Raw genomic sequence first — 16204 nt, 5'->3', positions numbered from 1 at the left:
CTAGTTCCTGGAGGTGAGAAGAGGCTGTGATCAGGGATGGACATTGGTGCTTCCAGGGGGCATTGCTGCCAGTACTTCATTTCTTGATCTGCAAAAGTGGTATACTGGTATTTTCTTTTTTCTTTTCTTTTTTTTTAAAGATTTTATTTATTTATTTGAGAGAGAGAATGAGATAGAGAGAGCATGAGAAGGTGGAGGGTCAGAGGGAGAAGCAGACTCCCTGCCGAGCAGGGAGCCCGATGCGGGACTCGATCCCGGGACTCCAGGATCATGACCTGAGCCGAAGGCAGTCGCTTAACCAACTGAGCCACCCAGGCGCCCCGGTATACTGGTATTTTCTTTATCATTTATTCTTTATGCTAAACTGCATGTATAATAGAACTGAGTGACTTTTAAAATGCAAAATAAAACAAACGGCCCAGAAACAGAGTTTTTCCTAAATGTTGAACTCTAAGAAGTTATGTTATCATGAGATGTTGACTGATGGATGGGCAGACATAGACGCAGCTTTATGTAAATAGGATATGCTCCATTATGTTCAATTTCATCTATGTATGCAAAAATATATGTATGTGCTTATTTACATAAATATATTCAAACATATTTATACAACTTATCACCCTCATGGACAATACTTTTATCAGCACTTTTATTTTTATTTATTTATTTTTTAAGATATATTTATTTTAGAGAGAGAGAGTGCATGAGCAGGGGGAGGGGTAGGAGGAAAGAGAGAGAGAGAATCTTGAGCAGACTCCCCACTGAGCATGGAGCCTGATGTGGGGCTCAACCCCACAACCCTAAGGTCATTAGCTGAGCTGAAACCAAGAGTCGGACGCTTAACCAACTGAGCCACCCAGGCGCCACATGCACTTTTACTTTTAAAATGCGTATGTTGTCTTTGTGTATGTGTGTAAGTGTATGTGTGTGTGTGTAAATAGATATGTAGTTTTATGAATATGCATAACTATATGTAATTGTTGGTATACTTAATATGAAATCAAATTTTGTAGAAGGAATGAGTATAATTAAAAGCTGATATATAGCTTTCCAGAAACTTAATAAGGAATAGCACTTAAAGAATTAAGAAAAAGGAATAAACTTGTCCTATGTCTTAGACCAATCATTCTTAAGCTTTTGGGGGTCTCATACCTTTTTAGAATTTGATGAAAGTGATGGCCCCTCTCCTTAAAGAGTGAACGGGCACATATACACACATCATTGTGCCTGCAGTTATGAGGGAGTCACACATTCATGAAGTATATCCATGGATTCCATAGGAGTCCCTGGATCCTCTGTTAAAATTCCTTCTTTAAATTGTCCCCATCAGGGCGCCTGGGTGGCTCAGTTGGTTAAGCGACTGCCTTCGGCTCGGGTCATGATCCTGGAGTCCCGGGATCGAGTCCCGCATCGGGCTCCCTGCTCAGCAGGGAGTCTGCTTCTCCCTCTGACCCTCCTCCCTCTCATGCTCTCTGTCTCTCATTCTCTCTCTCTCAAATAAATAAATAAAATCTTAAAAAAAAAAAAAAAAAATTGTCCCCATCAAATGTCAGTTATCTCAACTAAATTTTTGATAGAAGTATCAGAACAGAATAAATAAGACTAATGTTCAGGTCTTCTATAATAGTGATTGCAGATATAATTATACTCTTTCACTACCAGGCATTTCTTCTTCCCTCACCTTACCCACAAATCCCTCTCAGTTGTTTCTACTCCTATTTGCACATTTTAATTTCCCCTCACACCACCCAATACTCTACCCAGACAGTTGTAGTAGTAATGAGCTGCTTTACTTGCCTCCATTATCTCTGTCCCACTCTATTCCAAATTCTGCCACAGAAGTAATCTCTCCAAAGACCAGTCTGGTTTTTTTCTTTAATTGTGTTTGTTGCTGCCGTGTTTTATTTTTGAGGTCAACTAGCACAATGTTTAAGATTAGTTTGCAATACAAATTCAAAACCCAGCCTTGTTCTTACTAGCTGTGTGATATTGGACATGCTGCTTGACCTCTCACAGTTTCCACTTCCTTATCTATAAAATGAAGACAATAATATAATTTAAGGACTGTTGGAAGGAATAATGAGATAATGCATGTAAAGTGATTTAAAGTGATTAACAAAGTACAAGGACATAACGATGCTCAATAAATATTTCCTGAATACATTAAATATTTAGCCTTGAGGTTTTTAATTTAATGCTTTTGCTAATTCCATGCTCCTTATTCCCTCCTGTCAAAATACCACCCCCTGCATCAAATTGTCTTTAATCCTACAGCCATACGTGATCTCTCCCACTTCTTAACCCCTCAGGCTTTTTGTACTCTTTATTACGAGGGATAGCCTAATGGTAAAACTCTGGGATCACATTATCTGGACACGAATATTGGCTCCATCACTTACTAGCTTTGTGGGCTTGGGCAGGTCCTGTAAGTCCCTTATGGCTTATTTTGCCTATCTGTAAATGAGATATAAAAATAGTATCTATTACAAAGGGTTTTTCTGAGGATAAATATAATTTCTAGAAATGGCAAAACTAGCGAGAGAGAGCTAGAGGAGAGATAGGAACAAAACAGACAGGGAGAAGGGGCTGGCCACAAATGGGCAGGAGGGAACTTTTGGGAGTGAGGAGATATTCTAAAACCAGATTGTAAAAAGAAATGTCAATCCCATGACAAATTTTTTTTAATTATTTATTTGAGAGAGAGAGCGTGCACTCGGTGGGAGGGGCAGAGGGAGAGGGTGAGGGAAAGGATCTCAAGCAAACTCCTCACTGAGCACGGAGCCCTACGCAGGGCTCGATCTCACAACCCTGAGATTGTAACCTGAGCTGAAACCAAGAGTCAGACGCTCAACTGACTGAGCCACCCGGGCGCCCCACTTATAACAAATATTTTTAAAGCTGGGTTGTGGCCATGCTATAAGCTATATAAACTTATTATTTATCAAACTGTATGCTTAAGATGGTTAAATTTTATGGTATTCAAATTATAATGAAGCTGTTTTTAAAAAAGATTAATGGTATATGGCAGAGTCCTAGAACAATACCAGGCACATACTAAACATACCATATCTGTTAGCTGTTGTCACCTTATACTGTCTTGGGTTATTTATGGTTCTTTACCAGATTGTTCCGAGTATCTCATGTTCTTACTCTCCCATCTTCTTTACCCTCCCCTAAACTAACTCTGAGCTTAATCCTGACACCAGCCCTTGCCCATCATTAGGTACTTGGTAAATATTTACTGACTGATGCACTGTATGTACTGATGGAGTTTATGTCTCGTATGAAAATATACTGGTTTGGGTTCAGGCTCCCACAGGTTTGTGTAAACAAAGAGGACTGAATTGTGCATTTAGGTGGCTAGTCTTTTACACCTATACATAATAGAGAACAGTTAGTATTGAGTATAGCTTTTGAATATCAAGGATCATGGTGACTGTTTTGATGCTACTCTCTGTACATAGAAGACTCTTGCTTTCTCTGGGCCTGATTTTCTCTGGTAACACCGAGAAAAGGTGCCATTCCCAGAATTAGCATACTATGTTCTTGGCATTTGAGGGTCTCGTATTCCCAACACACCAAAGCTGTCATCATGTTATTTAAATAGTTACACTTTTCTCAAAGAAAGAGTAAATCTTCCCAAATAATTTCTTTAAGCAGCCTGGACAATAGTTTCCCAGGAACCAGAAGAAAATCGTGGATGAGATTCTGACAGTCTTGCAAGAAAAAGACAGGGATGTTTTGTGTTGTTTGGGAAATAATATTAAGAAGGAAAAGGAGAAGGAGAAAACTGTTGTTATTAGAAATAATAATAATAGTTAGAAAACAAAAACAAAAAATCTTTCTGTCCATGCCATCTTATTTAGCACTCCAGAGGAGAAACATAATTATTAGCTGAACATTGCTTGTTAGAAAGGAACAGAGACCAAATCAGCCCTGGAAGGTGAGCATCTCTTCCAATCAGACTCTTGTTTTAAGCCCAGTGTACAGTTCTTTGAAAGGAACATTCAAGATTTATGTCTGCTTTGAAAGTTTTAGGGGTAAGAGCAGTTTAACTTGGGGGTTTGGAGGTACAAAGTGCTGGACTCAAAGAGAAGAAAGATCTTTTCTTAGAATGGTTAAAGGGAACAAAATAAAGTAATCTACCTTCTTGGGCATTTTCACAGTAAACTCAAATCACTAGGAAGATGACAGGCCATCGGGTTTAAAAACAAAATCACTAGCCAGTCTGTTATTGCACAGAAGTACTTTTTTTAAACAAGATACTGTGGAACTCTGATGTTTACAATATCAAAACAACCCACTGAGTTTTCCATCTGCCATTGTTTCATTTTGGAGGGAAAAAAATAGCTTAGGGATTTTTGGAATGTCTAATATATTGCTCAGAATGGACTTTTCCATTTCCTTTTATTGAATGTCCAAATTAATTCCTTTTATCATTCATACAGGAACAGTGGCAGGCGTTAGAAAAGATGCATCCACATCTCCTATGACAACAGGAAGCCAAAAGGAACTTGTACTCACAAGCCCATCAGTCCTGCAGCGCCACAGTTCCCGGTAAGCCTCTGGGACTCTTTGGTGTAACATTCTTTAGATAAGAGTGTTTGGGGGGCAGGGAGTCATTTAATAAGGAGTGGAAAAGTCTTGACAATTCTTAATAGCTGTTAAGAGAGAGGCCTTATTTGGAAGCATCTAGATTTGGCCAGGTTGATCTCATGGAGCCCTTTCCTTTACACATGCCCCGCCTTAATTGAAACTGATAATTGGCAAGGATTTACAGAGAAACACAAAGCTGATCCTATTTTTCATCCGAAAATGTGCATAGCAGCAGGTCTTTCCCAATTTGTCACAGAATTGTTATACACTTGGACTTTAACTAATTGAATTAATTGATACTGAAAATTATAGTGGGTTTTGTATTACGGTTTTAAAGGACTGTCAACATTTACTGATACCAGAGAATTTGAAGAGTTAAGAATTTGATCAGCCTTTTCTGGAGTCAGGAAGAGAAATACATGATTAAAATTTTTTCACATCCAATAAGCCACCCCCCTATTATGCATTTAAGGCTGAATATATAAACAGCAACACCAAATGGGCCTAGTTTCAGCTTCCTTGGGAATGTGCTTCTTTGAGCACTTAAATTCCCAGCATCTTATCAGATGAATGTAGATTTTAAGACTTAATTTTAATTATAAAGAACTTTTGGGAAATAACTCTAACACAGAGGACAATAATGACTGCCATCTGTTAGGCACCTACTATGTGTCCACCCTTTGTATGGACTATCTGATTTAGTCTTCATCAGAGCCTTATGAAGTGGTACTACTATCATCCTCATTTCCAAAGTTAGAGAACTAAGAGATTGAGTGACTTGCCTAAGGTCGCATAGCTAATAAGAGGTAGAACTAGTGTTTCAGACTCCAAAGCCCATTTTCTTAAATACTATAATAGTTAACAATGACAACCTCCTTATTTTGAAGGTGACCCACAATCAAAAGAAAATTTGACTAGCTTACCACATTCTTTGTCCATTACTCCTTTCTTTTATTTTTAATGCTGCCCTTATTAGCATTTTCCAAGTACCCATATTGAGCTGTCGTTCTGAAATGTTGAGGGGGGCTCCCTCCTTGGACCACTCAGTATTGTGGCTGAATGCTTGCGCTCAAGGAGGATCCATCCCAGTCACCTTGAGGGCTTCCTCTGGAGAAGTTACAGGTAAAGAGGAGAAATGATCTGGATTTTCACTCTTAGTGAATTTTCCTATTGAAGATTAAAGTGAGATCTTTAACGCTACTTTAATGTGTTTTTGATGATTGCATTTCAGTTTAGAGAGAAGCATGAAAAAGAATAAAATGTTTCCCCAGTAAGAGTTTTGTAGAACATTCTCAGCACACATTTTCTGAATGGACCATATCGACTTAGTACAGTTTTACAAGCCCAGGTTAAAATTGCTGTGAAGACTCATATTTACGGACCTTAAAAAAGGGATTCTGTATCTGTTGCTTCTTAATACTGCAAATCAGCTAAATATTGATTCTCAGAGGTTTCCTAAATAATGAGTACTTGGCTAAATAAAACAATGTGTAACACACTGGATTTCATCCTTAGAAGTGCATGATGGCATATTATAGGTCTATTATACAAAATGCAGAGTTGAAAAAAAGATTCAGTACTATGAAAATCAGTTATCAGGAGGGCACCGTGGTTGCTTTCCAGATTTCAGAATCAGGATTATTTGAATTATTTTTATTTCAAAGTGTAGAAGAGGCATTTTTTATAGACTACTTTTCAGTTACATGAAAACTCTTAATGCAAGACAAAACTCTGTTTATTCTTCATCCCAACAAACCTTTGAATGTACTGAGAACAAGAGTAAAAGCCTATCCACCCTATATTCCAAGAATTTTCCAAACTTGCACAAGAGGATGGGGGTGGGACAGATGCTGGTGGGAAACAGGTTTTCCTTTGTTCTCTGAAAAGCGCAAACACCTAGAAGAGTCCCATATTGTCCCACGTGCAGGTGATAAAACCAGGCGTGGCAAAGTCATCTTTCTCATTCACAATGTGGGTTGTTAATTGTTCTCTCTGCTGCCTGTCAATATAATGTGAAATTTTCATTCCCCATTCAAGATGGGAAAAGTTGTGGCTGAAAATGTTAACATTTGCATTTTTATTTGTTGATTTATTTAAAGGACAGCCTCTCCTGCAGCAATCCATCACTTGGTGACACCCCAAATATGAATAATGTATTGTAGACTTGCGGTTACAATGTGTAATAAGTGCTAGAGACAGTAAAGGAATGTTAACTATGTTGCAAATGTAATATTTATTGACTCATAAAGTTTATTGCTTTGGAGGTTCAATAATACTGACCATAGGACATTAATATCACTTATCCTGATTTTAGCTGGGCACCTTTATATGTAGAAATATTCATCTATCTCATGTTAACAAAATAAATATGTAATTTATAGCACAAGCAAAGAGGGCTTTATAGTTTTCTGTGCTGAGAGCTGCGGTGCTTCTTTCTCTTCATTCACGTCTGGCCTCCAGCATTGATCACACACCCCTGAGCTGTCCAAGAGAGTAAGCACAATGGTCATGTTGGCACAAGAGGGTGGTGCTGCCGAACCAGACAGTGCCATGCATTTCTGCTTGGCTGGAACAGGCAACACCTCCCAAACCCACTTCACCTGGGGCTTTTCTCCCTGTCATTCTGAACACCTGGTGGGTAGGTGCACCTTTGATCAGAAAGCTCAACAAATACTTCTCCTGCCATGACGCTGAGTCAGAGTTTACAGATTCTGCTGGATCCTCTGGTCTCCAAAGTGAAACCAGAGCTGGTCAGGTTACCAATTACTTTGTTATGAGGACCATTGTTACTGATAATTAACTCTTCTGTACCTTCCAGACTTAGGTATGTCCATTGCCAGCAATAAAGATCATACAGGAAATATCTGACACCCAAAGCAGAAGAAGTAATGTTAATTAGCAACCATCAGCTGTAACTGTCATCCCCATTAAGATGCAGAATTATGTATTTCTTCGTTATAAATAACCTTTCTAATTGTACTTGATGTATGCCAATTTAATCAAAAAGTATACTTGTAACAGACTGATATTTGCATTAATGTAGCTTTGGATCTTCAAATCTTTTATTTCAAATTTGGGGAGAAAAAGCATATTACAGCTGTATCTCCTTTATGTGTGGGTATCTTTTTCTACCTGGGTATGGAGATCTAATACATTTTATATTAAAATGAAGACGGTGTCTTCTGGGATTGTTCAGTGAAACAGAAATCTTGTCACTTTTTAAAATACCAGTGAAGTTTCTATCTCCCAGTCATATGACAGCTCAGTGGTTATTGTTCCAAACTGATAAACAGAGGCAAATACCAGGCCTGTAGCAGCAGGATTATGTTCTGAGTCCCTGAAGTGAAATGTTACTAAGGCTTCTTCTCTCTGTTGTCCCCTAATGCATAAGAGTTAAAGCTGGTACTCTTGCCCTCGTGTGTGTGTGTGTGTGTGTGTGTGTGTGTGTGTGTGTGAAGAGAGAAAAGCAGATCTCACCAAAGTATGCCCAATTACTGAACTTTGGGAACTGTATCTATAGTTGGCCTATTTCTAGGAAGTACTGCTCACCTCTATCTACTCTAGCTTTTTTCAAAAAGGTTTTTTACCACAACACAGAGTTGGAAGTTCTGCTTTTTTTTTTTTTTTTTTAAGATTTATTTACTTATCTTAGAGAAAGAGAGCATGCGCATGCGTGCATGGGGGGAGTGGCAGAGGGAGAGAATCCCAAACAGACTCCCCCGTGAGCACAGAGCGGGACATGGGGCTCGATTTCATGACTCATGAGACCATGACCCAAGCAGAAACCAAGAGTCAGACATTTGACCCCCGAGCCACCCAGGCACCCCCAGAGTTGAAAGTTTTTGTTTTCTTTCGCTTTGTTTTTTAGACACGTTGGAGGGGTGATTTTGTGGAGCTTGCTTTTTGTTGAGGGAGGTAAGAAAATACTTAAGTATGTATTTTCAAAGATTTAATAGCTTATTTGGGGGCTTTTCAAAAAATAGCTTAAAAAATAACTTAACTTGTTCTTTTTTTAAAGACTGTGGTCCTTTGCTGTCAAACTATATGCTTAATTGTCCTGAAAAATTTGCTGTGCGTTTACAGCTTGATGAGCTCTCCGTAGTGCACGTGCTTGTGCACAGTCATGCGCACGGACAACTGTTTGTGCACAGCTGAGTTGAAGCTTGTACAGACTTTCTATCCGTTAAGGTTGAGACTGAGGGACCAGGCTCAGAGTATTGGAAAACTGGGACCACATTACACTAAGCCCAAGCTGGAGGGATCCAAGTACCCTGCAGCCTAGGACTTAAACTTCTCTCTGTCTTAAAAACTGTATTTTTCTATGTCTTCTTTGGAAGAATGTCTATCTATTCAGATCCTCTGCCCATTTTTTATTCAGACTGGTTTTTTTGTTTTGTTTTTGCTATTGAGTTGTAAAAATTCCTTATATATTTTGGATATTAACATCTTATCAAATATATAGTTTATAAATATTTTCTTTCAGTTTGTGATCATTTCCTTTACAGTTTGATGCAGTCCCATTTGTTTACTTTTGCTTTTGTTGCTTGAGCTTTTGGTATTGTATCCAAAAAATCATTCCAAAGGCCAATGTCAAGTAGCTTTTTTCCTGTTTTCTTCTAGGAATTTTACAATTCCAGATCTTATATTTAAGTCTCTAATCCATTCTGGGGTTTTTTTATATCGTGAAAGATGAGAGTCCTGTCTCATTGGACTCTGGAATATCTAGTTTTCCCAGCACCATTTATTGATGAGACTACCCTTCCTGATTGTATATTCTTGGTACCCTTGTTGAAAATTCATTGACCATTTATGCTTTGGTTTATCTCTAGGTTCTTGATTATGTTCCATTGGTTTGTGTGTCTGTTTTAATGGCCAGTACCATAATGTTTTGATTAGCATAGCTTTGTAATATAATTTGAAATCCAGAAGTGTGATGCCTCCAACCTTGTTCTTAATTTTAGCTATTTAGAGTCTCTTGTGGTTCCATATGAATTTTGAGATTGTTTTTTCTATTTCTGTGAAAAATGCCATTAGAATTTTGGTAGGGATTGCATTGAATCCATACATCATTTTGGGTAGTATGGCTATTTTAACAATATTAATTCTTTCAATCCATGGGACAGGATATCTTTCCATTTATTTGTGTCTTCTTCAGTTATTTTCTTCAATGTTTTATACTTTTCAGTGTACACATCTTTCACTGACTTGATTAAATTTATTCCCAAGTATTTTATTCTTTTTGGTGCTATTATAAATGGAATTTTTTCTTGATTTCCTTTTTGGTTAGATCATTGTTGGTGCAAAGAGACTCAACTGATTTTTGTATATTGATTTTGTATCCTGGAACATTACTGAATTTGTTTATTCTAACAAGGTTTTTGTTGTGGTGGTTCTTGTTTTGTGTGTGGAGCCTGTAGGGTTGTCTACATACTGAATCATATCATTTGCAGAGATAATTTTACTTCTTCCTTAACTATCTGGATGACTTTTATTTCTTTTTCTTTACTCATTGCTGTTGCTTGCACTTCTAGTACTTTGTGTAATAGAAGTGACAAGAGCAAGCCCTGTACCAGATCACAGAGGAAAAGCCTTCAATTTTTCCCCATTGATTATGATGTCAGCTGTGGCTTTTTATAAATGGCCTTTATTGTGCTGAGGAAATTTTCTTCTATTTTTTCTTAAGAGTTTTTGTCGTGAATGGATGTTGAACTTTTCAAAGAAGACATACAGATTGCCAACAGGTATATGAAAAAATGCTCAACATCATTAATCATTGGGGAAATGCACATCAAAACCACAATGAGATATTACCTCACACCTTTTACGATAGCTATTTTCAAAAAGACAGAAGATAACAAGTACATAATGGTGAGGATGTGGAAAAGGGAACCTTGTGCATCGTTGGTAGGAATGTAAATTGATACAGCTAATGTGGAAAACTGTATGGAGGTTCCTCAAAAAATTAAAAATAGAACTACTATATGATCCAGCAATCCTTCTTCTGGGTATATACTCAAAGGAAATACAGTCAATACCACAAAGATATATCTGTGCTCACATGTTCATTGTACATTATTCACAGTAGCCAAGATATGGTCCCATCAGTGGATGAATGGACTTTGGAATAGTATTCAGCCTTTAAAAAGGAGATCTGCCATTTGTGATAATACGGATTAACCTGGAGGACATTATGCTAAATGAAATAAACCAGACACAGAAATACTGTATGATCTCACTTATTTGTGGAACCTAAAAAGTTCAAAGCATAGAAGCAAAGAGGAGAATGGTGGTGCCCGGGAATGGGAAGGTGGAGGAAATGAGGAGATAGTGGTCAAAGGGAACAAAGTTGCAATACTGTAGGATGAATAAGTCTAGAAATCTAATGTACAGCATGATGGCTATAGTTAATAATACTGTATTAAACATTGGACATTTGCTAAAATAGATCAAGTGTTCTCACCACATGCACAAAAAAATTTCAACTATATGAGGAGGTGAATATGTTAGTTTGATTGTAGTAATCATTTTACTATGTATATGTATATCATTAATAATTTCCTAATATTGAATAACTCTTCCAAAAAATCATATTGTATACTTTAAATATATACCATTTTAATTTTTTTTAAGTGGGGTTTTTTTTTATCTTTATTTTCATCTTAAGTAACTTGACATGGAAATCCAGTTGCTTCCAGCTCCAGATATGATGATATAACCTTTAAAGTGCATGTTGGTCGTTTGCTGTGCTGTGAAGAGGGACAAACATTTCTGCATTTGTCCCTCTTCAATCTTTGTGGGTCATAAACCAAGGCCTTAGCACCTGGGCAGTTCAAGCATTGTTTAGTTTCTCATCTCAATTTGCCAGTAACCATTAGATTATGTAGAAGGAAAAATCATGTAAATATGCTGTTGCTGATTGTAAAAAATGATCTGTCTTATCTCTGGCAACAAAAGTCTGGATTGGCAGCAGCCAGGGGATTCAAAACCTACGTTAAGCAACATGTATCTATCATACTAGTAACAAAAATATAATGCTGAAAATAATAATTACCTGTTCACAATCCCTGGCATAATACCTCAGGGTTGACAGAATGCTTTTAACCTGCATTTTCTTATTTAAAATGCACCCAAACCCTGTGAAATAAGTAGCAGTAGTACCTCATTTTACAGTGAGGAAATGGGAACGGAACGAGACTGGAACTGTCCATGGTCACACAGTAATGAAGCAGAAAAGAGGTCCTGAACATAGTTCTTCTGATCCCAAATTTTAGTGTTTTTTCATTCTTCCACACTGCCTGAAACTTGAATTTCACCTCAAGTTGTAGGCACTAAGCTGATAAAATTCTGGTTTAGAGTAGGAGTGAGACAAACTTGCTTAAGAGTTACAGTTTATTTTTATAGCTTGATAGGAAGAAGCAGTCATTCAAGAGAAAGAGAAATGCTGTGTTTCCATTACACACAACAGCCAAATTGCAACATTTTCTTGCACTTGTGCCTAGAATCCTAACTGTAACAAAATATTTTTTTTAAATCAGACTTTTTTCTCACCTGTATGTTCACACAAATATTTTATATATTCAACTAGATTCCCTCCTGTGCCTAGCACCTAATAATGTGTTATTCTCCTAGGGTGGAGAGAGGGGAGCTACACTAAAATCCCAAACCCCAAACTAGAGCCCACAGGCACTACTTGAGTTTATGTGGTAGGTTTGAATAGCAGACCTCACTGCCTCTATATACTTGAGTATGTGAATGATGGCCATATGCGACAATACTGGCCACTATTCATTGAATGTCTGTTATATATCAGGTCATGTGTTGGGCATGTACAGATATGTCTATTTATAATATATGTACATATAAATAACATGTCATTGTAAAGCTCTCTTTAATGACTACTAAAACTCAATTGCAAAATATTAGATAAAATTTCTTTTTAGGTTTTTCAAAATGGCTTCCTAAAATGTGGGCTACTAGGCTAAGAGCTATCATTTTAGCTTTATGTGCCCTGAGAGTAAGTTTGCACACCACACACAATCAGAGGAGCATTTACTGTAACTTTTCCATTTTGAGTATATTGTAAATAAAATAAAAACAAAGCCTAATGAAATGATGCACGTAAAATGATGACAGTAAAAAGAATAGTCTGAAAACTTCCGAAAAGAATGTGTTGAATATGTAAAAGAAAAAGTATAATGTGCCTCTCTGTCTTCGATCTTTAATCAGAAGGATAAAAAGCTCAGCCGTTCAAAAGGGGTTTTGTGTAAGTTGATTAAGTTAATTTGAAATTCCCTGCCAGCAGGTACATTACTACCAAGAACAGTTGAATGCATGGAAATTCTTGTGTGTTTGATGAAAAGATGTTGCTTTTAATTAAGCCATGATATTGTGTTGTTACTGTAATTCCCACTGTTAAAAGCCATTAATATAATCATCCATTCCTCTGGCACACACTGTTATACAGTGTATAAGTTTAAAAAACAGAAACAAATAGGCTAAGTAGAAATAATAAAGAGAGTGCTGTGAATTGTGTAAGACTGTTGAATCACAGACCTGTACCTCTGAAACAAATAATATATGTTAAAAAAAAGAAGATAGTAGGAAGGGAAAAATGAAGGGGGGGGAAATCGGAGGGGGAGACGAACCATGAGAGACTATGGACTCTGAGAAACAAACTGAGGGTTCTAGAGGGGAGGGGGGTGGGGGGATGGGTTAGCTTGGTGATGGGTATTAAAGAGGGCATGTATTGAATGGAGCACTGAGTGTTATATGCAAACAGTGAATAATGGAACACTACATCAAAAATTAATGATGTAATGTATGGTGATTAACATAACATAAAAAAAAAGAGATAGCCTAATTCCAAGAAATGAATTCAGCTTGAGGAAGCTTGTCAAGACATTCTTACCCTAGAAAAAAAACATACTGCACCGAGAAAATATACATTAAAACAGCTGATATTTACTAGTCACTTAGAATTCTGGTCCTTGGTTTCAGGAATTCTAAGTTCTGGGTGAAGGGGTTATAAGAGCTCCTTCGTTGTTCACGGTTTTCTATATTTTCCAAATATTCTACAGTGATGTGTTACTTACATAATTTTTAAAACAATATTTAAAAAGAAAACAAAGGGCACATATTAATAGGATTAATTTAATCTATAAAATGGAGATAATAATATCTCCTCATAGGCCTGTCATGATGATTAAGCAAGATAGTTTACATAAAGTACTCAGCACAGTCCAGGTATGTCGCTAAATAGTAGTTGTCATTGTAGAACTTCCCAAGATCACACAAGCTATAAGGAGCTAGGACTCGGACGTTGCTCTTGTAATTCCAAACTCTGTGTGTTCCCTGACAAAAGGTTAGGGATAGGATTAGGTTCATTTCAGAAGTCAGCAACAGGGTTGTATTTTTTCATTTTCACCATGCAAACGTGTTTGCACACATGACTTTTACTTTACCTCTCTAAGCATGACCCCTCAGGTGAAAATAAGAATATTAATAACTACCTTGAAAATTTGCTCAGAGTATTAACTTTAGGTAAGCAAAGCCCTTAATTTGGTGCTGGGCCATAGTGTGCACTCAGTCAGTGGTCACTCCTTTCTCTCTGTGGGAGAAGGAGAGAAGCAGACTCCCCGCTGAGCAGGGAGCTGTAACAGGGGCTCAAACTCACAACCCTGAGACCACAACCTAAGCCAAAATCAAGAATCAAATGCTCAATGGACCAAGCCACCCAGGCGCCCCAGGGCAAGGATTTCTTTTATTATATTCATTGCTATATCCGTGTCCTAGAGCAGGACTTGGCACATAACAGACATTCAATAAGGATGAATGATCACGGGCGCCTGGGTGACTCAGTCGTTAAGCATCTGCCTTTGGCTCAGGTCATGATCCCAGGGTCCTGGGATCGAGTCCCGTGTCAGCTCTCTGCTCAGCAAGGAGCCCACTTCTCCTTCTCCCTCTCTCTCTGCCTGCTGCGCCCCCTGCTTGTGCTCTCTCTCTCCGTCAAATAAATAAATAATTTCTTAAAAAAAAAAAAGAATGATCACAAGGTAACTGTTTCCTTTTCAATTTTCCAATTCATGGCATTCCTGTAGACAATTGTTTTCCATTAGGTCTTCTTCACATCTACAAAAGAACCATGGGTTTGTGCCCTGCTTATACATTTAATTGTGCTGCTTTTACTTCCCAGAACTTCCTTGCATTTTCATTGACTTAAAGGTGTTCCCATTTTATGAGAATTGAAAGATGTCTAGGCTTTTAGGAGGTTTTCAAGCAGCAGATTCTCAATTGTGAGCCGTTTCAGCATGTTCTCTACGTTGGGATTTGATTGCTTGGACAGTGTCTCACAGGTCTCTTCACTTAGCCATTCCTTTGCTTATGTTCAGCCACAGCATACAACTTCTTCTAAGCCTCTGCTGTGGACTGTGGCTACTTTGTTGTTCTGGTTTCGTCGGGTTAAAATCCTTTCATGCAGACAGGCAGCATGGCTTAGAGGAAAGGGCATTAGTATTAAAGGAAAGGCCAAAGACCTGGATTCATCCAGCCTCTACAGCTAACTAGCAGCAAAACCTTGACAGAGGCCCTTGACCACATGGAACTTTAGTTCAACCTTCCATCCTAGGCCTGAGCCTTACCCTTTGTTTAGAGACAAAATCAAAATGAAATCATGTGCATCTTCCTTTTGATTTCAGAGTAGCTTATACATTTTGGGAATAAAATGAGAAATAAACATTTTCAAAAACAAATAAGTGATTTCAAAATAACATGTTTTAAATTTCCCTTCAGAATCTTTGGGTTTTGTGCTGGCCAGTAGTTTGGAAACATTAAGTAGATAAACGTGGTACCCATCATTCAGAGCATGGTGCCAAGCAATTATGTGGGTATCTCTGACCTTCCCAGTTGACAGGGGACTGGGTGCAATTTACATTTCCAGAGATTGTGCTGTGTGAACATGTGTTTACTGAGGGTTTTTCTTTTTTAATGTATAAATGAAACCATGTCTGGAAAACATCAGATCTTACTTTAGAGAGGATGCCCAGAGAAAAACAGAAAAAAAAGTTAACACCCTTGAAGTCCAAACTGAGATCATTAGCCACATTGAAAGAGGTGACCATATCTTAGTGTAAGTTACATGCTTTGCCCTAGGGAAAGAATGGTCAGGATTGTGCATGATACTTCAAAAAATGCCACTGCGTAAATCAAAGACTTTATCAACAAGAATACTTATAAAGGAGAAGACAGACAATAATGTAGTTAATGGTCATTGGTTAATGTATCTTAATTCAGCTGGACATCTTTATACACTGTTTATATATTTAAATATATGTGTGTGTGTATATATATACACACCACTTTTAATATATTTAACACTTTTTTATTTGAGTATAGTTGATACACAGTGTTTTGGGTGTACAATATAATGAATCAACTTCTCTGTACATTATGCTATGCTCATCACAAGTATAGCTACCATCTGTCACCATACATCGCTATTACAATACCATTGACTGTATTCCTTATGCTGTATGTTTTATTCCTGTGACTTATTCTATTCATAACTGGAAACCTGTATCTCCTACTCCCTTTCACCTATTTTGTCCATCCT

The 16204-nt window shown here is 37.6% G+C and overlaps 1 protein-coding gene across 5 annotated transcripts in view; it reads left to right on the top strand.

The window, feature by feature from the left end:
- Nucleotides 1-16204, top strand: part of KIAA1328 (KIAA1328 ortholog) — a 357595-nt gene that overhangs the window by 302818 nt on the left and 38573 nt on the right. For 4 of the 5 annotated variants that reach the window (XM_032421314.1, XM_032421311.1, XM_032421316.1 and 1 more), the window contains one exon: nt 4449-4557. In XM_032421314.1, the coding sequence (XP_032277205.1) occupies nt 4449-4557 (109 nt within the window). Of the gene's footprint in view, nt 1-4448; nt 4558-5572; nt 8178-16204 lie in introns of those variants that run through there. The other variant, XM_032421312.1, reaches the window with a different exon arrangement.

The sequence above is a fragment of the Phoca vitulina genome, unplaced genomic scaffold, assembly GCF_004348235.1.
Source record: "Phoca vitulina isolate PV1807 unplaced genomic scaffold, GSC_HSeal_1.0 scaffold24, whole genome shotgun sequence".
NCBI classification, from domain to species: Eukaryota; Metazoa; Chordata; class Mammalia; order Carnivora; family Phocidae; genus Phoca; species Phoca vitulina.
Note: the sequence above shows the minus strand (reverse complement) of the source record. Positions and strands in the feature narration are given on the sequence as shown.